The 24,533-nt window shown below is 38.6% G+C and overlaps 1 protein-coding gene across 6 annotated transcripts in view; it reads left to right on the top strand.

The window, feature by feature from the left end:
- The window catches only part of RAD54B (RAD54 homolog B (S. cerevisiae)), a 70,100-nt gene that overhangs the window by 27,734 nt on the left and 17,833 nt on the right, over positions 1–24,533 (top strand). For 3 of the 6 annotated variants that reach the window (XM_021388412.1, XM_021388411.1, XM_021388410.1), the window contains exons 4-12: positions 9,982–10,182; positions 11,935–12,222; positions 15,125–15,287; positions 16,007–16,232; positions 20,616–20,823; positions 21,387–21,526; positions 22,084–22,374; positions 23,714–23,889; positions 24,267–24,528. In XM_021388412.1, coding sequence (XP_021244087.1) covers positions 9,982–10,182; positions 11,935–12,222; positions 15,125–15,287; positions 16,007–16,232; positions 20,616–20,823; positions 21,387–21,526; positions 22,084–22,374; positions 23,714–23,889; positions 24,267–24,528 — 1,955 coding nt within the window. Of the gene's footprint in view, positions 1–409; positions 543–7,256; positions 7,404–9,981; positions 10,183–10,387; positions 10,556–11,934; positions 12,223–15,124; positions 15,288–16,006; positions 16,233–20,615; positions 20,824–21,386; positions 21,527–22,083; positions 22,375–23,713; positions 23,890–24,266; positions 24,529–24,533 lie in introns of those variants that run through there. The other 3 variants (XM_021388415.1, XM_021388413.1, XM_021388416.1) reach the window with 3 other exon arrangements.

Genomic DNA, 24,533 nt, shown 5'->3' with positions numbered 1-24,533 from the left:
GCTGAAGAGATCATGCTAAAGAAAGTAATTTATTATAACTCCGCAGCAGTTTTAAAAACGTTACTTGGTCCACTTGTTGCCACTATTAACACAATTCTGTGGAGCTTATCTATGGAGTGCACCAGAAATACGGAATTAAAATTAAATATGCCATAAATCCAAAGTCCGTATATACATATGGATATTGGAATAAAATTGTATATTAGAATTAAAATATAGATATCAATAGTAATTGCTATTGCTGTGGATATATTCTAAATCACAGTATAGCATTGACTTTAGGGTGCATAAATGCATATGCTTTTGTTTATGTTTTCTCAAAGCAGCTCAGCTTTTTTTCTGTGAACCAGATTGAAGGGAGAACACATCATTTTGAATTAAATTTTGATGATCTTTCCTTTGTAGCATTCTTGTTTCCCTGTGCTCTTGAAAAAGTACTGACATTTGGCATCAACATGGTCTGTGGCCATTCCTATCAAGGCTCTCTCTCCCATTTGGGTAATTCATAATTCATTGGCGAGCACACATTGTGGTCATTTGCGGTAAGTCTGTTTTACTTCAGTTACAGTCCCCAATAAATGAATTTTTTGGAGAGTCTGTCCCAGCTGGGCACACTGAATTGTTGAGAGCCCAGCAGGGAAAGAAAGAAAATTTGTCTCCAGATTTGCCCCTAGCAGGCCTCTGTGAGGAAGCCACTTGCTTTACATATAGAGAGAGTGAGGTGACAAGGAGGACTTTGGGTGCTTCGGCCCTTCTGGCAGGGCAGCTCCAGAGCTATGGAACTGTACAGCCACACAGCTCACGGCTTGGCTCTTCTGTGAAAACTTCAAAACCAGCAATAAACTGGAAAACGTAATTTGTATTTATGTGGTTCGGAGTGCTGCACAGTGGGTGTGCAGGCGAGGGCTGAATTAAGCTTGCTTAGGGAATTTAGCCACTGTTGTTTGTTGTAATTATTTCTGATAAAATTTGTTCCTTTCAGAGGAGTTTTTGTTATATAACTGTACGTGCTAATTTGCTGTAGTTTGGTTTTGGAAATCCTAAATCAAACTTTAAGATGGCGCTAAGAAGAATACTATAAGCCCAGAAGTATACTGTGCTGGTTTTGGATAGGTTACCTCTGAAGATGTAAAGGGCAGCTGTAAAGATTGTTTTCAGGTGAAATATAGCAGAGATTAATTCAGTCATTTTTCTGCCTTGTCCTTTTCTGTGCGCATATACATCTGTACATACACACACATGCATGCTCCATGTGGTTGTTTGGTAAGAAGAGCTGAAGTTGTGTGTGCTGCAGAGGCTGACCATATACAGGTGACATGAAGGGCCAGAGCAGGCCCCTGGGAATAGCAAATGTGCCCTGTGCTGATGAAAGCTGCCGCGTATCCATGTCTTTTAGTTGGCTGAGCAATCAGTTTAGGACCATAACCAGACACGGTGACACAAAGTAGGTTCTGTCAAAGGCGTGCTGAATTTACAGCTCCATGCATGGACTCATCGTATTAATTTGCATTGGAACTTATAAGCAATGTTCAGTTTTCTTACATTGAGAAGTGGCAAAGGCAGCACAGTAAGGACCACATACTTCCAAACAGGAAAATTTTCTCCTCTTCTCTCCTCCTTCATTTTCCCTTTTATTTTTGTTTTTCTTGTAAGAATTACAAATAAAGCCCTACATTTTTATGCCTTGGACATAAATATTACTTTTCTGCTCGGCCTATTGAATGGATTACATTTATGTAAATCAAAGTTATGTAACTCGATTTGGAAAGATTACTCTTTCCCTTTCCAAAGATTTCGTCAGCCATTCTGTAAGTAATCACTGCTGCATAACACATGAGAATGCTCAAAAACATGACTCATCCTTTGTGTGCCTCTTTCCAGGGTAACGTCATAAATTTTAAACAGTCTTGTTTAAATAATTTAGATAGGAATATATTATGTTTCATGCTTATTACAGTGGACGTTAAGTTTTGTTGATTATTTTAAAGACTCATAATCCGTGTAAATCAAAGATGGCCATTAACAAACACAAACAGTAGCTGAAAAATGTTTTACCTTTTAATATGTGCTAAAATAGATGTGAATATGAAGTACACATAATCTTAATAAATCCCTTTCTCCCTGCTTTCTGCTTCCGACAGATCTAAAAGCCTTTAGATTTTATAAATGAAATATTATAGATCACAGAGATAGTTTTCATTTCCATAAAAAACCCAGAGGCAATAGCAAATGCTTAGAGAATGCAGGACTACATATTTTCGAAGTCCCACATATGTATTTTGCCTTTATTTTTTGGAAGTAAAAGAGGCTTTAGTTGATAAATTAACCTAAACTTTCAGTGTGGATGGCAACGGTAGGAAGAGTAGTAAACACTGAACTTGGATGGCATTTGAATGTTTCCAGTATTTTACTGAGCTGATCTGGCTTGCTGCACCATATGATGCCTGCAGCGTTTCAGAATTCTCAATGATGCTGCTTTTTCCCTTTGATAATAGGACATGCACATCTATTTCTGTGGACTTGACAGAAGCTTCAGCTTAGTTCATTAAATTTTTACAGTGGAAGCTGGAGTCAGTTGGATTTTTAGACAGTTGAGAGGCTTAAGAAGAATAGTTTTCTACCAAGGAGATATAATTTTCAAAGTATAAGCTTTCCTCCTCCTCTGCAGCTGATACCCTTAAGAGCTAAAAGTTTCATTAAATGGTGATGAGGCAAATGTTCCTCATTGTTCAAATTAAGTACATCTGTCATTTCTTTTATCGTATACAGAAAATTCCTGTTGCAAAGGAAAACTAAGGTTTCAAACTCAGGTACCAAAAAGCTGCAAATAGGCACAGCCTGTTTACAGCTTCTCGTGCCTTGTGGTGAAGTCGTTAATTGCATGATCATATATTCTATTTCTATAGGCTTCCTTGCCAGAATGGACTGTGGGCACACAATGGACAACTATTCAGTGTTTTCCTTCCTCCTTTTTCGTCAGTTATAGACTTCACGCCATGATTTCATCACAGTATTTTGAATTAATTTCCTGATTTTTTTTCCTCTGGTGCCCATCACAATAGGTGCTGAGCACTTCACGAATGTACCTGCATTCCACAACATCCTCGTGAGATGAGAGGTTGCTATTATCTGTGCTTTCTAGGAGATAAAGTGGGAAGTGAGGCACAGAGAGAGCAAGATCAAAAAGCTCCATAAATACTGAAGGCGTAGGTTGAATCAACTAGGACTGCGTTATCTAAGAGCTTCAGGATACTGTACAGTAACTGGGGGATGGATGGGTGGAGAGCAGCAATGCAGAGAAGGACGTGAGGGTTCCAGTGGACGAAAAGTTTGACATGAGCCAGCAGTGTGCACTTGTAGCCCAGAAAGCCAACCGTATCCTGGGCTGCATCAACAGAGGGGTGAGGGAGGTGATTGCCCCCCTCTGCTCTTGTGAGGCCCCATCTGGAGTACTGCATCCAGGCCTGGGGCATCCAGCACAAGAAAGACATGGAACTTTTGGAGCAGGTCCAGAGGAGGCCACAAGGATGGCCAGGGGCTGTAGCACCTCTTCTCTGAAGACAGGCTCTGGGAAGACCTCACTGTGGCCTGCAGTACCTAGTGAGGCTTACAGGAAAGATGGGGAGGGACTTTTTGCAAGGGTATATAGTGATAGGACAAGGGGTAATGGCTTTAAACTAAAATAGGGTAGATTTAGATTACATAAAAGGAAGAAATTCTTCACTGTGAGGGTGATGAGGCACTGGCACAGACTGCCCAGAGAAGCTGCGGATGCCCCATCCCTGCAGGCGTTCAAGGCCACATTGGATGAGAGCCTGGGCAGCTTGAGCTGGTGGGGGGCAGCCCTGCCCATAGCCGGGGGTTGGAGCTAGGTGGGTCTTTAAGGTGCCTTCCAACCCAAACTGTTCAATGGTTCTGTGATTCTACAGTTAATCTATTAAAACCACAACTTCCGTTTGCCCTTATGCGCAGTGTTCAGTATTACTACAAATGAAACTGAATCTCCAATCAGACACTCAGACATATGTCTGCTGCTGAAAAGTTTAAGGTTAAATGATTTTCTTACACCACAAAGGAACACTGGAAACAAATGCAAGTAGTATCCTGTTATCAAAGGCACTATTTAGTTTATCTTACCTTAAAACTCTTCACATAAAATAAGTTGGTTTTTGAGAGGATAGGGAGTAAGTTAGTTTGGCACCACAGGGGTTATAGTTACTATTCTTTTGGCTTTTAGAGCAAATTAACATTTCTAAATTGATTTTTTTATATCATTTAATGTTTTTATCTGAGTAAGACAGATCAGGTTGAAACTCTGATCTTTACCCTTTGAGGTAAGAAATTGAATGATTTCATTAGGAGGCTGCTGCATTCGGCGTAGACTATTATTACAGTGTCATGCCGTGCTTTGCCCAGTGAGCTTTGCACTTTTGCTAACAACAAAGAAGATGAAAGACTGAAAAAGGTTCAGCCTGAAGAACAGAAAGTACCCAAAGGTCTTGAATGAGAATGGCAAGATGAGCCAAGCTTTAGCTCCTCTTTGGTCAATACTGCCTCGTCCATTACCAATCATCTGCCTGACTCCACAAGTCCTAAACTCAGAATTGATGGTCTCATGTGGTACCATCAGTCAAATGCATCCAGGTCATTGAAACTGAAATCGAACTAGGAGGATGAGGGAAATGATGTGGGCCCTTTTTATCAGGAGGTGAATTGATCTGAGTGTCCTTACATCTCTGTACCACCATTTCCATTCAGGGCTCACCTGCTTGCCAGCTCTTATGTTGCAGTACTCTGTTGTCCTTGCCTGTTTTCTCCACTGTCACTTTTTACTTTATTTTCCCTGACAATGCCTAATCAGTTCTTGTTCTCATTTCTTCCTCCTAGGTCTTTTCTTGATTTCCCTTGGTGGCTTCCAACAAGCCATGTGTTTTTACTGAACCTTGAATTTTGAAGGACAGAGACAAGGTGCAATAAGCTTTCCTTGCTCAAATTCTTGCTTAGATAATCCCAGCTCTTTCTCTGTTGCTTACTTCTTAGACTAGACTCCAGTCCCAGTCTCCCCATCCCTCTTTCTAATGCAGTGTTGTCTTCTTACACTTTTTATTCCCTTACTATTTTTTCTAGCCTTTCCCTGTGTGCTCTGCTTCCATCCCTGTCTTTTAAGGTCTCTTACCAGTTGTCAATTTTTTACTGTTTTTAACAACAGCCTTCGTTTCCGCTAGTAGACCCAAGGAGCTCTTCCATGTATCTGCTCCTTATCCCTGCTGCCATCTTTTCCTGTTCTGTCACAGGAAGGGAGATACTGTCTCTAACTGAGAAGGACAAATTCGCTGCTGGCGTGCTTGGAAGGGACCCAGCTTTGGTCCAAGCAGTGAGATCTGTGACTACAGAGAATTCTATTCTCAGCCTCAGTTAGAGCATGTCCACTGTGTAATCCTCAGGAAATTAAGTTGCACAGAATGTGCAAACTGCATTTATTTCCAAAAGCTTTTAGCTCTCAGAGATGGAAAAAGTTTTACCCTGGCCAAAACCAAAAAAGAAGCACTGCCTTCTTCCCAGATTTCTAGATTCTTCTCCAGAGCATTGAGTTAATAGAAATTCTACAAGGAATAATATTTATTCTGACTAAAATTGCATTCATCTCTGGTTTCTGTTCTCATAAAACAGTATTTTATGATCAGTGTTAGAGCATTTGTATTTTTGTGTAAAATAAGTTTGGCTGTAAAACAGTGATGTGTTTTTTAAAGAAAATATTCCTGTTTGCAATAACATTCTTTAGGTGAGTTAATTTTCACATTCAACAAGCTCATTCAGTTCTATGAAATAGATAAAAACAGCAAAAAAACCATCCATGCTTTAGCTTTTAAAACACACAAAAAAATCTTAAAAAGTCTCACAGCAAGAAGTGTCCTATATTCTTCAATGCTGATGAAATTGTTAAAATTAGGCTTTGCTCTGTCAGAATTTCAAGTCCCTACAGCTCATCCACAGAACTTAAATACCGATAGCACTATGGGCTACTCTGGTAATGGTGGCTTTGTTTTGGCAGCAAAGCTGATGTGTGCAGGACAAATTCCGTGTTACACATTTTGTGTTCAAAAGAGGGGCATGAAGCACTGGACTGTAATCAAGCAACTATGTAATCCCATCTGCCATTGATTCCTATGATTAGAGGGCAAGTCAGCTCAATTCTTCATGGCTGCACCCCTCATAAAATGTCTCATAGAAGCTCTGTGAGAAGAATTATGATGTATTTTTCTATCTTCCAATGCGCAGTAATTTACATTTACATGTTAGCTTAATATTAAAGTTATCATTAGACTGAAATTACTTCGCAAATGAACGATGATGCTATTTCTGTCTAATATTTCTTTAAACATTCCTGGGATATCTTAGAAGTGTTTAACACAGATATTTCATATGGAACAAGGTATTTAACTTCTGTGTACACGTCTGCTCTCTCAGCTTTGTAATACACCTCTGCTCAGAAGATGGGGACGATGTTGGATCTGCAGAGCAGGTGGATGACGCGTATGCAGAGGTGGCTGCAGAGACTACAGGAAGACACTGCCACTGAGTTTCAGCTGTGATTCAGAGGCCAAATCTCCTTTTATCTCAGTCCAGATTTTTGACTCTGCCTACCCCTCTCTCTCCTTTTTTTTTTTTTTTTAATAATTTATTCTTTTGTATCGCAGAACACAACTTGAACCAAAGTTCTTTTCCTTAAGCTACAGTTTTTGCATTTTGACAATGTGTTTTTGTTTTAGAGGCTCACTCACAGCGCGAAAGTCCAGGTGCAGAGCCGATAAGCAACTTGACAGATTCCATGGTTCCAAAACCACTTCAGCTTTACGGGGGCAGCTGCAAGGAAAGAGACAGTCTCCTTGTCGGAAACCATGTTTCCCCTCCTTGTATTGACTTTGGTTGCTCATGTGATTCATCGATCCATGTGCCCCGGCTGCTCAGCTGCTAAGCTGCTGGACGAGCAGCAGTGTGGGAGCTGGGAGGAGGAAGCTCACGGGTTTTGGCAGCAGCCTGCAGTTAGATAGGGTTAAGCCATCCATTAAACCACACCTCGGGCTGAGGGTCTCGTGTGCTGCTCACTGGAGCATGCCAAGCTCCTTACAATGCACAGTTACACGGCTGCCAGCCACACTGCACAGGCTCCTCAAAATGCACATTGATTTACATTTTGAGGTGTTTCATAATGCAGCTTTCTCAGTGCACTGGGAGTAACCCAGCACATTTCATCGATAGGTTTTCTCCAAGTCCCACTCTACAGAAACTGGTTAAGCTGGTTTGCCATTGGAACGCTCCCCTGATCCCCTTTCCTGGATCCTGTCCCGTTTTCTGTAAATCATCACCTCCGTGAAGGTGGCTGAAGTTGTTTCTCATATCAAGTAAGCAGTGCTTTATATCTTGAAACTTAATCCCTTGCTTTCCAGCCAGGTATGTTCCTGTTTGTCGAAGCTTTTAAAGCTTTATTACCCAAGGTTTTAAGATTCCCAAGCCCTTCACTGTGGGAGGACAGATTTGTCACTTGCTACAGTTTCTTGCACTCCCTGGGAGGCAATTGGCCATTTGGGAGGGAGATGCATGGGCATGATTTCCTGGTCTTCCTCTTAGTCTGATATACACAGAGTTCCTGTTATTTATTATTCTCAGTCCCAACTGATTAACAGCACAGCGCAGAACCTACACCTACAGTCAGGATCTCAGCAAAACCAGCTCTAATGTGGTCCCTACCAGCAGCAGGCAGCGAGGGTTTGGCTGCAGAGAAAGAAAAATACCTTAACACTGTTATCTGAAACTCGACTGTAGTTAGAGGTAAAAGGAGAATATGTTATGCAGCACTGACTGAAACAAATCATTATTGGGTATTGTTATAAACAGAAATTACAGAAAGTTAAAGACAAATTGAAGGAAGAATCCTGAGCATTGCAGCCTGTTCATTTTCAGTTTTTCCATAGGAACATGGTAGTATTATATGGAATACTGTTGTCCAGTTTGCTGCTCGCTGAGGGCAGTTTGCTTTAGAAATCCTTCTTTCCAAAAATCAGCTACAAAATGGTCGTGGTTTTCAGTACTATTTCTAAATGATTATTCTGTTATTATTTTTGCCTGAAGTGGGGATAAGAAGAGTTTGAGGAATTGTTATTGACCTGAAAGTTCACCTGTTGGTGATTCAGATAACACCAAACAGGACTCTCTGGGTAAAAGACCAATGCCCATAAAACAGATCGCAGGGGTCACCAAACTCACGTGGGAGGTCAGTGGAGGAGACAAGGAGGCCATTTCTGGATGTGGATGAGCATCCCTCAGGAGAGAAGAACGTTCTGCAACAAAATCTCTTTCGTTCTTACAGTAACTTATTTAAAATCTTAAAATGACAAAAGGAATAGCAGTTGCTGATTAAAATATGAGAACCGGTTCCAAAAGCAAAGAGAAAGCTATCTTGTATTTCTTTTGTTGAATCAATTGAGATACGGAAACTCAAAGCAGAATCAAATATCTTTTATTTTTAGCACAGTAAGAGTTTCCTTTTTGTCCCTCTCTCTCCATTGCTCCTCCAAATCATATTTCTTGTGACTACGGAAGATCCAGTAAAACCCTTGCACTTTTTTGCAAAACTGCAAGGATTTGTTCTTGCTCTCTGGCTCATTTCCCAGGTTCCATCTACATGGATCTGTGCCTGCTGTGCCTGTACCCAGTAGCTGCTCTGTTACCCTTTGGAGGTGGGGCACCTGTCACATGACATGCTACAGACATTGGCTAATGCCCTGAAAAACAATTTTCTGTTTAGATAGCACTTTTAAAATATCAAAAATTACACATGTACTTTAGGCACATAACTTGCTAGCGTTCTGCAGTTTTAAGAAAATGTAGACAATGTAGGAGTGATGAAGTTGCCTCTTTATTTATTGTGAATTTGCCTCATATTATTATAAAGTTGCCTCCTCTTTATTGTAAGCAAACCTCTGTCCTTGCTGTTTTTCCTTTAAACACCAGCACACTTGGAAATTGTGGAAAGGTTAGTCTGTGGTGTAAGCGTTTTTTTCGTAACAGATTTCTGTAGTGTTCAATCCCAGATGGAATCAAAGGAGCAAACCGATTTAAGCCTTTAACCAGCATGCAAGGGTATTTTAATGACAATTAGTCTGATTCTCTCTTTGAAGCTGTGCATGTGCTGAAAAGGAATGCTACAGATATTCCTTTAGATAATGCTGAGGACTTATCTGCCATTACTTGGCTCATGTCAGATAGCTAACTCTTGGAAGCGTGTATTTATTCTTAATCGATATTATGATCAACTGCTGTCAGTTCTATTATAATTTCTTAACCTTATTAACCTAAACATTTTGTATTAGCTTTTATAATTGTGTTGCCTAGAATGAGTTAACTGCTGACAAATCGAAATCAGCCTGAGCCCGGTAACAGCATTTGGGTTGCTGCATGCTCGAGAGATAGTCTCTTTCAACACTTACATAATCACTGGTATTTAAAGAGAATGAGGAAAGCAGTTGAAATAATCTCTTGCATTATTACAGTTATAGTTATTCAGTGTCTTAGTACTAATGACTTCAACTTCAGACCTGCGTACTGGCCTCCTTTGCTTCCTGTCATGAACATTGTATTCCTGCACCATCTCGTCAAGACTTGTCATTTTCTCCCATGCTCCTTTCCCTTTTGTTTTTTTCCAGCCCTTCCTATTATTCTTTCTATGTGGTTATCATCCATTCTGACAAATCAGGAAGAAATGTCCCTTTCCAGAAAGCACATACTTTCCAAAACCAATTTAATGGTTCTTATTTCAGGATGAGTCCTTACGTGCTGTTCTTAACTTAACATAAACAGCCCAGGAGAGGAAGTACGCCACTTTGTTTATATAAAATGAAATGCATTTGTTTGAAATGGAAATGAATATCAGCTTCATCAAGAGAACTTGAGATATCCTTTGTTGTTTTATTTCCCTTTTAGATGCAGTGTATTTGCCAACATCAGGAATGGCAAAGGGAGCAGCAGCGCAGGAAGAACCTGACTGTCTCACAAAGTATTTCAGTGTTATGTGGTGTAAGGCATCAAAGAAAAAGCACAAGAAGTGGGAAGGCGATGCTATTCTTATTACAAAAGGAAAGTCAGTAATATTGAAAGACATGGAAGGCAAAGACATTGGCAGAGGTACTGTACATTTCCATGGTGTGTAAGTGAACAGCTGGCTTAAGATTGATGTGCTTTGAATAACAGAGAAAAGGCTTTTTAGTTATTTTAGAGTTCTCAGTACCAAAGTTGACCACGGGATGAAAGAAGATTAGTTTTTTTTTTGCAGTGGGGGAGATGGAAAGAAAGCTTTATGTTTCTTACATATAAAGCAGACGCATGGGGGAGTCTGGAGCAGGCTGCATGACATTCTTCACAGAAACACCAGATGATAGTCCAAGGAGAGGATCTGGAAACAGGGCCGTACTAATTCAGCAGAAATGTTAAACGAGGCAGGAGTTGATTTTGGTTGCTCTTGTACTGCATTGGAGAAGGTGTGAGAATTAACAAGAAGGTACGTAAGTTTCTTGTAGATGTTCCAGTCAGTAGTATGGGAACCAGAAATGTCTGAGGTTGGATCTGTACTTTTCAGCCAATCAAACAGCTAAAACTATTATCTTTGTCAGAAAGACAAACAATAGCAACATTTTCCAGCCAAAGTCAACTGTGTAGCAATTTTTAGTCTTGCAGTTTTAGCAGCAGCTGCTGCTGTAAGACAGTTTGGGTTGTTATCAGAGTTAAAAATAAGACTTGCAAACTGTAGGCTGCAGTCAATTTGACGTAGTATTTTTTACTGAAAGAAAAGCAAGAATTAGCATTGCTAACTAAGCCAAACATATTTAGTAAAGAATTTGGATTGGACGGTGTTGCTACAAAATATAATTTGATTAATTTTAGGGCTGACGTGGCTTCTCTGCTCTTTTAATTATAATCATGACATTGTAAGCCTTGTTGGGACCATGCAGTTTTAAATCAGTGACTTAGAAGTTAATTCAAATTCAGTTATAGCAAAGCAATATATGTACAGACTTGCTTGGGTCTGAAAAAGGCAGAGAGAAAGAGAGCAATGCCTGGAATGCATCAGCCACCACCCTGTTGTTGTGTCTTACTGAATTAGCAGAAAACAGAACGGGAAAACAAATATTCTGATTCCCACTGCTAAAGTTTTTTGAGTTTAATTGTGTCAGGGAGCATGGTGGTACCAATGTCATTGGTGCTGATGTGCTTTCAGTGTTCATGGATTCTAAGAAAAGCATAAATTCACCAATTTAAGCAGTGTAATTTTAAAATTTCTTCAATTATTATACAGTCACTCTGAGTGAGAAGGAAAACGGGTAGTGGTGTTTACCTCCAAAACCGCATTTAACACTAGCAGTTTTACAGTGAATGTGAATGAAAGCATCCAGAATTACTGTTTTTAAATGGAAAAAAAGGAGTTAAAGGAAGGTGTTTTTCTTGTTTGGTTTTTACTTAGGCATACCAGGGCAGGATTTAAGAAGGAACATGGAAACCTAAAAACAGCACTGGCTTTAGCTTGTTTTCAAGGCTAGACAGCAGAACTTCTTGCTCTTCTCCTTTTCAAATGTCCTAAATTCTTAATAATATATTACCAGGAATCTAGGAAGCCCTTTCTTTTAATTTGCTGTGTGTTATAGAAATAATTATTTCAGGCAGCTGCATAAACATTTGAGCTTTGTGGATTTCTTGAGTTCACGTCTACCCTTAAAGCCCATCCTGACTTAGAACTAAGCTTTTCAGATTGGAATTCAAATGATCTTGCACGGAGATGCACCTGTTGACAGTTTTATTTATCCTTCGTGCAGATAAATACTGATGTTAAGGAAGTAGTATTTGCTTTGTTGTCCTAATTCCTACATTTTGATCTTCTTTTAGGTGCTGGATATAAATCTAAAGAGTTAGACAGTCTTGAGGAAGGTCAAACACTGATGATTGGAGGAAAAGAAATTGAAGTGATGGGTGTAATTTCAGCAGATGACTTCAGCAGTGGCAGGTGTTTTCAGACTGGAATAGCGACTCATGACACAGTCCCAACTGCTTTACCTCAAGCTACCATGAAACAATTCTGTAAGCCAGTCAAAAGTGCCTGCCAACCCAGTACTAAAGAGAATATTCTCCTCAGTTCTCAAAGCTGCAGACCTCGTCACAATCCAAATGATTCAAGTAAGGTTCAAAGATTTAAGCTTATTTAAGCATCCTCTGTCTCTCAAGAAAGTTGAGTGTGTAACCAAAATTTTCATGTTTCCTAATATATTACTGAAGTATTTCTGAAAAACAGTAGTAGTTTTTCTGTCAACAACATGTTAGGATTTTATCATGTGTTTCTAACAAGTAGAATGCTCTGCAGTGCATCACTTTTTCTCACAGATGTTACAGATGGCTGTAGAAGCAAGTTAGAGTGGTTTCTGAGAGTTCTGCCAAGAAAAATGTGTATGTCGTTCAGAGAAACAGTCTGTCATACACTAGAAGTTCTAGATGAGTTCCAGCTTCCCACTGGGGGCAGTAATAGAGCAGTTAAGCCAAATGTGGAGAACTGCTCCTAATGGTGCTTGATCCTTCACAGCCAGTGAGTATAACTTTACTACCTCAAATTTGGCAAGATATGGTTTGGAATAAAAGTTTTGTTATGTAATGCTGGAACTACTCTGCACTGAAGAGTCGTGAGAGTTCATAAATTACATATGTTGCTCTGAAACGAATGCCTCCTATTTATTTTCATGGAAACTACAACAGATACAAAGAACACAATAACACTATTTGACAGAGCAAATTCTCAGCTACAGAACACTATTTTTCAGTAGAGTCACCACCATTAGCCATGCATTTTTGCCAGCGATGAATCAGAGCCTGCATGCCACACTCGTAAATATCTGTATGGCTGTCCAGAACGTGACTTGTCTTTCACATTGCTGTTGTCACTGTTGAAATGCACCACTCATCACCTCACTGTGCTAACACCCACTGTTTGGTCTCCACAAATGTTCAACAAGTGTCAGTGAAGGTCAGTGGGTGCAATTTTTTCCGCGTGGAGAAATTCAATTGCACATCTTCGCTTCATACTCACTTCCATGTCAGATCCTGTTTTGTCAGACTGCCCCTCTGCTGCCATCTGTTGTATGGCAACAAAATGTAACAGAATATTGGTGGGAAGGTTCAACCTCTACTGCCATACCACCAATATCCACCTCTAACATCGTGGGCCAACGTAATAAAATAGGAGGCAGTACTTTCAGAGAGGCTCTCGTATATTCTGCTGATGGCTTTATCTTTCCAGTGAAAGAGAAAGATGATTTTAAAGAAATATTATTAAGAAAAGAGTTGTTCTACATTCTTTCTACAGTTTTACCTCCATCCAACTTTTTGCCTCATATCTTGACAAAGCTGCTACTTAACTACTATGTAAATAAACAATATCTTGATTATCTGACAATTAATGATGTTGTTGGCACTTTTGTAAGAGCAAACTCATTAGCACCGTCTTCTAGTTTGAATTCAGCTTAATTATGTTGGGTCTAATAATGCATCTTCATATGTTTTCATGACAATTCTGCATTAGCTTTCTAACCTAAAATCTAAGAAAGAGATGATATATTCTATACTCAAATGAACTTCTTTGTTGTTTATGCATTACTCTGTCAAAAACTAAGTTTCATTCTAGTACTTTGCCTTCCATTACTTTTCTTCTTGTGAATTTGAACGCCTCCTATGAGATTTCCCCAAATTGCCTGATATAGAGAACTCTCAACACATCAGTAGGTTGGACTCTCAGGCATTAGTGTTGCTCAACCCTGGAGAATCATATAATTTATTTAATGCCTTGGTGCATAATCTCTTTCAGAAGTACTGGAGGTATTTTCCTAGACCAGGACTTTGTGATGGGAGCGTTCAGAAGTTTTTATGTTGATGTCAATGAAAATAGTTGATTAAAATGCAGCTTTCTCAAAATGGAATGCTGTTTATCTATGTGCTCAACAGAACAGACTACACTGACAAAGACATAACACCATGTCTTCCATATATGATTTCTAAGATTTAGTGCATAACTCATCTAAATCTTGGTTCTTTCCCATCTCCGAGGCTGCAAAATTTTGACAGAAAGGTGATGTTTTCATCACCATGGGCTTTTATATATATCCAGATGCACTCTGATGTAATCCATCAGAACTCAGCTCTTTGTCAGTACGAAACAAAATCCCTCTGAGTGATGCAAGTCTTCAGCAGACCTATTCCCATGAATAAATTATCAATATAGTTCTACTCTAGCAACATAAAAATATTAGAAGCTGTAAATTGCTTTCTCATTCTGTCTTCTGACAATACAACTTTTCAGTGAAGTTTTGTAGCATCAATATCAGCAACTGTGTATGGACATCGTCTAGCAAAGTAATGCCATCAGAGTTTGTAAACAAATTACGGCAAGCAAAACTGTTATTCAGATGTAGCCAAAGGATATAGCTTCATGCTCTGTTTGCCACTGTATGACTTCAAACCTGTCAACTTCTTGTATTTATGCACTGTGGCAGCCTTTGTCAGCTCACTCTCATTCTTCCTCTCCATTTTGGCAAATCGTTGTCTTATCTCTCTCTGTTTCTGAGGCAAAATAGTCTTTCTGGGCTACAGAAATCTGGGCTACAACTATATCCCCTTGAAATGTAGAGTCTAGTCTTTCTGTGGGTCATTGTTTTCTTAAACTTTCCTTTTAGAAACCCTTTAGACCTTCTTCTGATTTAACTCTGTATACTCAAAGTCATCATGCTGCATTTATTAGGTAGGAAGTTTCATCTTCTGAAACAATGCTCAGAGTGCTCACTTTGTCACCCTTACATTTGAGGAAAGTGCAAACTATTTTGGAAACCTCTGTAAAAGGATTTTTATGTTGAAGGCTGTCTAGATGCTTTGTTGGTAAAGGCATTTTCTGTCTGGGAAAAGTCAATATGTTAACCAATGTTTTGAGCGGCCATCAGATTATTGACTTTTTGCTGTAGCTGAGTTAGAGGAATAATACCCTTTGCTAACAGACTAAGAGAAGTTCAGTGCAATATCTGCATATGTTTTGTACTTCAAGATTCTCTAGTTATGCCAAGACCAAATGCAAGTCATCAGTGCATGTTCAACAAGGCTGGTTTACCTGTGGTGGATGTAGTTGTGGATCCCTATATTGCAAATAATCTCCGACCACATCAGAGAGAAGGAATTGTATTTCTATATGAATGCGTAATGGGAATGAGGTAAGAACATAATTATCCTTTTGGCTTTCAATATCTATGATATTTCCATATTCCATCTTAAAAATTAGACAATTGAAAGGGGAGCATTTGAGAAATTGATCGGTTAATTAATATTAATAATCTTTCCCCAGTAAAGGTTGCACAGTTTTTTTTCTGACCTCTGTATAGCATTGTGTTTGCTGTGACTTTGCCAGATGCCATGAGATGCTAGTACAGCAAAGGGCCTGTCAGTTCTGCTGAAAATACCATGTCTTCTAAACACAGATAAAATCTGACTCATGCTAAAGCACACTGCTTTCTGGGGTTTATAATTCATATAATTCATCATTGTATAATCTAATGTTCAGTCATTTGGAATAGAGAAGCTGAAGAAGGTATGTGCAATGAAGGTAAGAGAAGGTATATACAAGTGTTTGTAAGGAGTACAAACACAAGAGTTTTACTTTACAAGTAAAAGGATTACATGCTATATTTTAAATTCTAAAAGAAGATTTAAGCTATTTGGTTTTGGAGGGCTAGTGCATTAATCTAGAAAATGCGGAATTTCACTCTAAGGACTTTTGGTCCTTACTGACCATAATAACCACAATAAGTACAATAAGTATAAGTAGATTCTTTATAGTAAAGGAAATGACCGTGACAACAATTCCCTAAACCAGTTGTAAATAATTACCGATACGTCTTTTAAAATGTCACCATAGCCTCATTATATCTTACAGAGTTAGTGGCAGATTTGGAGCTATTCTTGCTGATGAAATGGGCTTAGGAAAAACATTGCAATGCATTTCACTTGTCTGGACTCTTCTGCGTCAAGGGGTCTATGGATGTAAACCTGTACTAAAGCGAGCACTAATTGTCACCCCTGGGAGTCTGGTAAAAAACTGGAAAAAAGAATTTCAGAAATGGTTGGGAAGCGAAAGGATCAAAGTCTTTACAGTTGATCAGGTAAGATTTATTTCCAAAAGGGGATTAGGTCCTATCTGGCTCAGAATATAGGACTTGTGATTTTTTTTTTCTTTTTTAAGCAGAGACCTAAATTAGTAATCCACTATTAACATTTATTTGGAATACTTCATTTCTCCTTCAGGGCCATACGTGCATTTAGTTGTCAGCAGCTGGAGCTCACCTGCCTGTGTAGCATAAGTCTCATGGTTCACTTTTGCAGATGTAAAAGGAGACGTTCTCTTCCTTGTCCCTCTAGTTTAAGGAAGAGCTTTCTATTGTACATTGAAGTGCACACCTTCCTTGCTTTATATAACACAGCTTCTAGCTCGACTGACTTGTACTCAGTTTCTTCGGTAGTTCCTGCTGGTCTTTACTGAAAACTTTCTCCTCTTTATTTCAGCTGTATGTTTCTGGTTACTTAGAAGGTTATTCCTTTTACTGACAATGCTAAGAGTTAGGTTTCTGTAAGGATGATTTAGTCTTATGTAGTGTGGCCTGCAGGAGCTGGGAGGTGATTGTCCCCCTGTACTCAGCTCAGGTGAGGCTGTAACTCGAGTACTGTGTTCAGTGTTGGGCTCCTCACTACAAGAAAGACATCGAGGACCTGGAGTGTGTCCAGAGAAGGGCAACAAAGCTGTGTAGAGTCTGGAGTACAAGTCTTATGGGGAGGGGCTGAAGGAGCTGGGATTGTTCAGTCTGGAGAAGAGGAGGCTCATGGGAGACCTTATTGCTCTCTGCCTGAAAGGAGGTTGTGGCAAGGTGGGGGTTGGCCTCTTCTCCCAGGAAACAGAGATAGGATGAGAGGTAATGGCCTCAACTTGTGCCAGGGGAGATTTGGATTGGATATAAGGAAGAATTTCTTCTCAGAAAGAGTGGTGAGGCATTGGAACAGGCTGCCCAGGGTGGTGGAGTCATCATCCCTGGAGGTGTTTAAGGAAAGGGTAGATATTGTACTTAGGGACAAGGTTCAGTGGGCAGTATTGGTGGTAGGCGGATGGCTGGACTAGATGATCTTAGAGGTATTTTCCAACCTTAATGATTCTATAATTTTTTCGTAGTCATTAATTGAATTGTACCAGCGGGAGGAAATGGAGACACTTTACATTCTAGATGGAAGAATGAATATTTCAGACAAGATGGAAGTGTTCAAACCATTCATAAAACTCTTTTGTAGAATCTACAATAATTTGTACAAGTAATTACTTATTTGAATTCCACTCTTATTATTGTCAAAATTCTGAAATTTTTGAACCTACTCATCTTCCACTGGGGCCAATCCACATATGTCTTTCACTAAGAAGTATTCTTTGCATTACTTGTTTTTCTCAGTAATTTGTTTTAAGATGTGGAAATGCAGCAAACTGACTTGTCATGAACTGTAATGTAATGTAGATGAGATGGAGAAATTCAGAATTTTCTAAGGAAAGTGGATAGAAGACAAAATATAATAGGGTAACATTATTATGTGAAAAGGTGATTAAAAGTAATTGAATGTTTTCTTTCAATTTTTTTGAATAATGTTGTGAGGAAAGAAATCTGGATTTGCTGACAGTTACTGTGACCTGAAATGACAGTCGCTTTTATCTGACTTTTAATTTAAATAACTTGAATGTTCTTACTCATTTCGTTGGAGCTGTTTGGATTGAGGACACTCAGCAGCTTTTAAGATTGTGTTCCCAAATAGCAGTGAATACATTGTCATGCAAAAGCAAGATGCAGTATGACTTGCCTGGGGTACAGTGAGGGATTTTAAAATAATTTACTGTCTATCTTCTACAGAAAACCAGCAATTATCGTACCGTTATTTCTTCAGTATAACTTAAAAGGAAGAGCTTGTCTCAATGTTTTTTTCCCATTCTTGCCTACAAGGAATACATTCAAAGAAGTGGCAGACTTTTAAAATGCATTAGGCATGTTCTCCTCATTTTCACTCTGAAGCACTGAGTACTGATCCTAACCCCTCAGTGGTAAATTCTTTAAAAAAACAGGACATTATCTGCTTTTAAAATGTGGCTACAGTTTACTTCTGTTGAAATGCAGATGCCAGGTAGAGGGAGTTGCTTTTAAAATGGAGGCTTCCCCCCAAAGATTGCATTTAGGTCTCATTAATCCACATGATCAGCATTTGAGACTTGATTGAGAGAGTAACTCCATTATCTGTTTGCAGAATATCACTTCTACAGCAGTTGTTTAGGCTTTTAAGTTAAAATTCTGGAGAATGAATTAATTTGAGGTTTACACTGCTTCATGATTCAGCATTTTTTAATTTACACTTCACTGGATTTGGACTAGTGCGAGGCAGGGTCTGTTCAAAGAGTAAGTCTGGGACATTATGGAGCCCTAATACTGACTGACAATTGCTCTATGTGCAGCTCCAGGCTCCTCTCTTAAACCTGTCAAGTCACTTTGAGTAATTGTGAAAATGGAGGCTGTAATACATACATATCTTGCAGCTAGTTAAGAGGATAAATTAATTATTTGAAATTGGCTTGTAAAATTATATTAACTTTTAGTCCATCTTTCACTGCTATATGTAATAACAGCTGCAGGCAGTTCCCAGTGCCTATAGTCTCAACTTATATCCAGAAAGAGTGAGAAAGCAAAAGATTCCCAGACTCTGCTTGTCTTCTGGTGCTTTCCAAGGAAAGATCAGAGAAGCATTGCCAATGTCATGAGGGCTGCAGTATGGAGACCAAATTCAGGGTGGGGACAGCACTGGGTGATGCCTACAGGGCTCTTCTGTTCCTGTGTTGGAAATGGAGGGCAAGGGAAATTCTCTGCTCCTATTTCAAAACTGGCAGTAAACATACTGGCCAGAAAGCTGGCATTTACCTCCAGTCTTGCAGCCTTGGAAACAGCAGGAATACTGTGGCTCAGTTCAAAACCTTGAGGAAATCTGTCCACGCCCTTGTTACCTGCTCTGCACCGTGTCTTGCTTCCTCCATCATGCGCTGGGCCTCTCCATGAGCATGCTGTGGTGATTCACCTACTGCAAGGTACTATGGGGGGTTAACTTGCCAGGTTTGGTCCATAGATTCATCTGAATCAACAAGTAGGAGGCTCTGAAGGCTGTGATAATTAAGTGGTATTGCTTTTTCAGTGTATTACACTATCTGTCCCCACACTTAGTTGTTTATGTTTGATCACTGATCTTGTTTGGAAATAACGCTACCTTTTGAAGCTCTAGCTTGATTTGCTTTAAGGATTAAAGAGATTCTTCTGCTTGTCAGCTAGGACTGTTGCACGCATAGGCAGTGAACGCTGTTAGGACACAGGAAGGAGTGTGCAGGGCCTTTGTATCTCGAGTTCAATGGAAAGACAAGGGATGGGCCACAGAAGAATTTTCCACTTTTATGTGTAATTACAAGACAGGTGTGCAATCCTATTATTACACTCACAAGTCTGTAAATAAATGTAGCCATTTCTAGGAACCTTGTTTGGAAGAAGCTCCCTTTCACGTTACAGTGCTTTGTTAATTTAGTGTGTTTCTTTTTAAAGTCAGTTTTGTCTCCACGGTCTAGAACTGTACAGATGCAATTCTGGTCAGACTTCAGTGCTCTAACCTGGATAACTGTTGTTGGTTTTCATCATTGTCTCATTTGGTAATAAACAAATAAACAAATAAACAAATAAATAAACAAATAGACTTTGTTCTGGTTGTTTTATTTGAGGGTTTAGGAAAGAACGTCTGAATGTCTTTTGAAAAAAAAAAAAAGGGATTTGAAGGGCACTTAAGGGTGGAGTGGCTCAGAGATGCTTTCTGTCTACTAATGATGTCCAGTTCAGAGGTGAATTGCATATATTTACCAATGAATAGTCATGTTTCCTAGGATTAGTTATAAGCTTAATTTTCTGAGTCCAAGGCTGTGCTTACCTTTTGACCAACCCCTCAATGTTAAAGGCTTTTAACAAAGTGAATATCATGTTCAATTCAAAATTACGAGAGGAATTTTAATTTGGCAGAGTGTGGTAACTTTCTACGGGACACTGCAGTTTGGGATCCCATGGTGAATGTGTGGGCAGCCAATTGCCTGTTTGTTATCTTGATTTTAGTTAGTTAGTTTACCTAAATACCAGGACTGGGAAGTTATTCCAAGGAGTTTGTAACAACTTCTCACCTTATGGTAATGTGTCTCAGAGGATCTCAAGGTCTAAAAGAGTAATAAATAGTCTCTTAGTGAGGTGATAAAGCTAAAAAATAAATTGCTGTATCAGATCTCTGCTTTGCAAATTAAGATACAATCAAGAATCCAGCTCTTGGAGGAGATAGTCAATGTTTTGTGTCATGCTGCAAAAAATTCTGTAGCCACCAGCTTTGTAAGTAGCATGATGGGTGATTTCCAAAAATGCAGTTGTATGATACATTTTTCTTTATCCCTATAGGACCACAAAGTAGAAGAATTCATCAGTTCTCCACTTTATTCAGTTATGATAATCAGCTATGAGATGCTACTACGATCTTTGGATCAAATTCAGGCTATAGAATTTAACCTCCTAATCTGTGATGAAGGACATCGTCTGAAAAATATCTCTATTAAGACAACTACAGCCCTCACTAGTCTGTCTTGTGAGAGGAGAATTATCCTTACTGGTTAGTATTTATAGTTTAATATAAATTTTAGTATTTAGCTATGCTAAAAGTACCAGATTGGGATAAAGGAAAAAGTGTATTGTAAATACGACAGGAACACAATATAAATATTCGCAATGGGTATTAAGTGCATAAATATTGGATCTGTTAAAAACAGATTTTTAAGAAAAAAAGAATGACAAGCAAAATTTGTGTAACTTAAGGGATGGGTAAGGAGCTCTGGAACTTCTGTAAGGGAATCAGGACTCTATTTTTATACACTTATTATTTTCCTTTGCAGCTGTTTAAGAGAAGAACTTCTAGAATACATTTATCAAACCAACTAGATATGCAGTCTATTCAGTTAGGAAGATAGTAGTTTATTAATCAGAGTAAAGTTCTAGATTAATTCAGTACTCTGAGTAATTCCCCTTGAAACAAAATATCTGCTCTCAGGATGCATTCTGAGTTATTTTAAACTCTGCATTCAACAATTGTACTGCTATCAGTTTCATTAACAGAATTATTTATTATAAATACATTATTATTATTATAGATACATAATTTTTTTTCTCTCTTTACAGGTACTCCAATCCAAAATGACTTGCAAGAATTTTATGCATTAATAGAATTTGTAAATCCAGGAGTACTTGGTTCTTTATCCACATATAGAAAGATATATGAGGAGCCCATTGTCAGATCTAGAGAACCTTCAGCAACAAAGGTACGTTATTTAAAAAAATGCAATTATAGAAGGAAATTAGTAGAGAACAATGTGAAATTTGCTTTCTGTGGAAAAAAATGAATCTCGGGACTATTAATGTGAGCTAAAGCTTTTCAGTTTCTTATTTGAACAAATTCGGTTGTTTTCCAAAGGGAACTGAGGAATACATGCATATTGAGATCACGGCTGCTCTTTATCAGGCATCCAGCATCTTGAATTTCCAAAAATGTGTAAATTACCATATGAGGATACTCTGTTATGTCTCAATTTTTCCACAATACCGCATTATTCTACTACATCAGTCAAGAAATTTATGGAATATAATTTGAGCCTTGTGTATCTTCTGGGACATTATCTTCGTTTGTTTAAGACTTTAGAGATCAAACCTAGAATTAAGCTAATGCAGTGGTACTAATTATGGAATGGGTCATTATGTTCCCATGCTGGAATTTGTATCATGCATTTAAAATATTCATTAACTACCTAATGAAAATAATATAGAAAATTATTTTGATGAAAAACTAGATGAGCATTAATTTTGTGCTTTGTTCTTTTAGGAGGAAAAGGATTTGGGAGAAAAAAGAGCAGCAGAACTCACGCGCCTCACTGGACTTTTTATTCTTAGGAGAACACAGGAGGTTATAAACAAATTTCTTCCACCAAAAAAGGAGAACATAATCTTCTGCCGACCAACAGCTCTGCAGCTTGAATTGTATCGCAAACTGCTCAGTTCTCGAGTTATTAGCTCCTGTCTACAAGGCAGGCTAGAAAATAGTCCTCACCTAATTTGTATAGGAGCTTTGAAAAAACTTTGCAATCATCCGTGTCTTCTGTTTAAAGCTGTAAAGGTATCTATCTTCATGGGGGTGGGTACCTGCAATTAGTCATTTCAGCTGACAGAGGTCACTAAAAATATGTTATGGTCAATGTGCATGTTAGTTAAGGTCATTTCCACGCAGTTTTCACATCTGACTTGCTTTAGGAGATTGGCTTTCAAAAATGTAAATGTTAGGAAATCTGAACCTAGGTATCTCTCCACCTTCATATCACCTTATTTTCTTGTTCTTCCTTACCTTCACGTATTTTCCCTCCTAGTCTTGTCCCTGAATATTTGTAAAAATACATTCAAATTTGAGCTTTACAAAGAATATTCAGCTAGAGATTATTCTGTATACTCAGCTGGTTCCCCTGAAACCTCTTTCTGATACAGTCTTGAGTTCAGTGATACTGACAGCTGCAGGCTCAACACATCACTGGTACGAGCTGCTTCTCTTTTTCCTGGAATCCTGTCAGCCCCTCTACACCTTGTTAGTTCCACATAAAAGTTCTCATTCCTACAGGTAAGTAGTTAGAACTTAGTATTGCTGACATATCAATACTAGTCCAAGTGCAAGTAAGGTGAGTGTAAGTGTAAATGTTCCTTAAGAGATGTCCTTCGTGACTTTGTAGGAATGTCCACAGCAGACATCTCTGTAAACGACAACACTGACAAGTAAAGTGAATCGCCTTCACTTCATTGTATAAGCATTTGAATTTTTTGTAAGAGAAAGCATAACTCTGGAAATTATCTGTATGGAAAGGTCTGTATGTGCAGGTCATTTAGTACTGTTGTGGGGTTTGATTAGTCTGGCTTTTTCCTCACCATGAAACACCAGTTTGCAAGTTACAGCACGTTATTACTTGCCAGCTTTTTTTCTTTTTTTTTTTTTCACTTCCCTTGCAATAGTGGAATCCTAATGACAGCATCTTCCTAAAAAGAGTCAATGACTGTGGAGTTCTGTAACAAGGTATTATGTGACTGAGAGAGAATAAACAGGGTATTGATTTTTTTTCCTAATTTTTAGTTATGGCTTTGCTGTGGATGTATATCTGTGTAGTTGTTGAAGCAGAGAAACAGAAGTAAAATGCGTTTCTCACTTTCCAGTATTTCACATTGTTCTCTACTCAGCTGTAAACAACATCTTGGATTAGAGGATGTAGATCACAGTAAATGCTCTCACTGTTTTAAAACTGCTCTCCATACAGTACTGGAAGCTTTTCATGCTCACATGATACACTACTTTGTGGCAGCTTTCAATACTTCTTTTTGTAGTAAAAATAATAAAGCAAATTTTTAGAATAAGAGAATCCCCCCCAAAAAAAAAATTTAGTGGGGATATGAAGCTTGAGTCCTTTTATTTTTAATAGGAAAAATCTTGTGATCCGAAGAGTGATGAGCATGTTGAATCCAGTCTCTATGAAGGTCTAACAGATGTATTTCCACAAGATTATACTTCAGACACTTTCTCTGAAACTGATTCAGGAAAATTGCGGGTGCTGGTGAAGTTGTTAGCAGCAATCCAAGAGCTCAGCTCTTCTGAAAGGCAAGTGTGAAAGAAAGGTAAAGGGCAGATGATAGGAGTGACCTGCTGCATATTGTTTTGCTTTTCAGTTGTGTAACAGGGACGTACTATTCAAAATAAAGCCCCTGCAACAAGCCAAATTCTGTTGTGAAGGAAAACATTAATTATTTAACATTTGAATGCTTGATGGTAAGACATAATGTATCCAAATCTAGTGTGTGCTTCAAATAATATTAAGAGTTCTATTTCTTAGCAAAGATGAGTAACATCAGGTTGATGTTTAATTTTTGCTAGGCTTGTAATTCCATTTTTTTTATTTGCCTTCAATTATTTGTTATTGTACTTCAGCCTTACCTGTCTCTAAGATTTTAAGATAACTTTATTTCATTGTTTGACAGAGTTGTACTGGTATCCAATTACACTCAGACACTGAACATACTGCAGGAGACATGCAAAAGTTATGGATATTCTTATACTAGACTTGATGGAAATACTCCCGTCTCCCAGAGGCAGCAGATTGTTGATAGTTTTAATCGTAAATTCAGTCCAGCTTTCATCTTTTTGCTGAGTTCAAAAGCTGGTGGAGTAGGACTGAATCTGGTTGGAGCGTCTCACTTGATCCTATATGATATCGACTGGAATCCAGCTACAGATATTCAGGTCTG

This window comes from Numida meleagris, chromosome 2, assembly GCF_002078875.1.
Source record: "Numida meleagris isolate 19003 breed g44 Domestic line chromosome 2, NumMel1.0, whole genome shotgun sequence".
NCBI lineage: Eukaryota > Metazoa > Chordata > Aves > Galliformes > Numididae > Numida > Numida meleagris.
The sequence above is the reverse complement of the archived record's forward strand: the minus strand, read 5'-3'. Positions and strand labels throughout refer to the sequence as shown.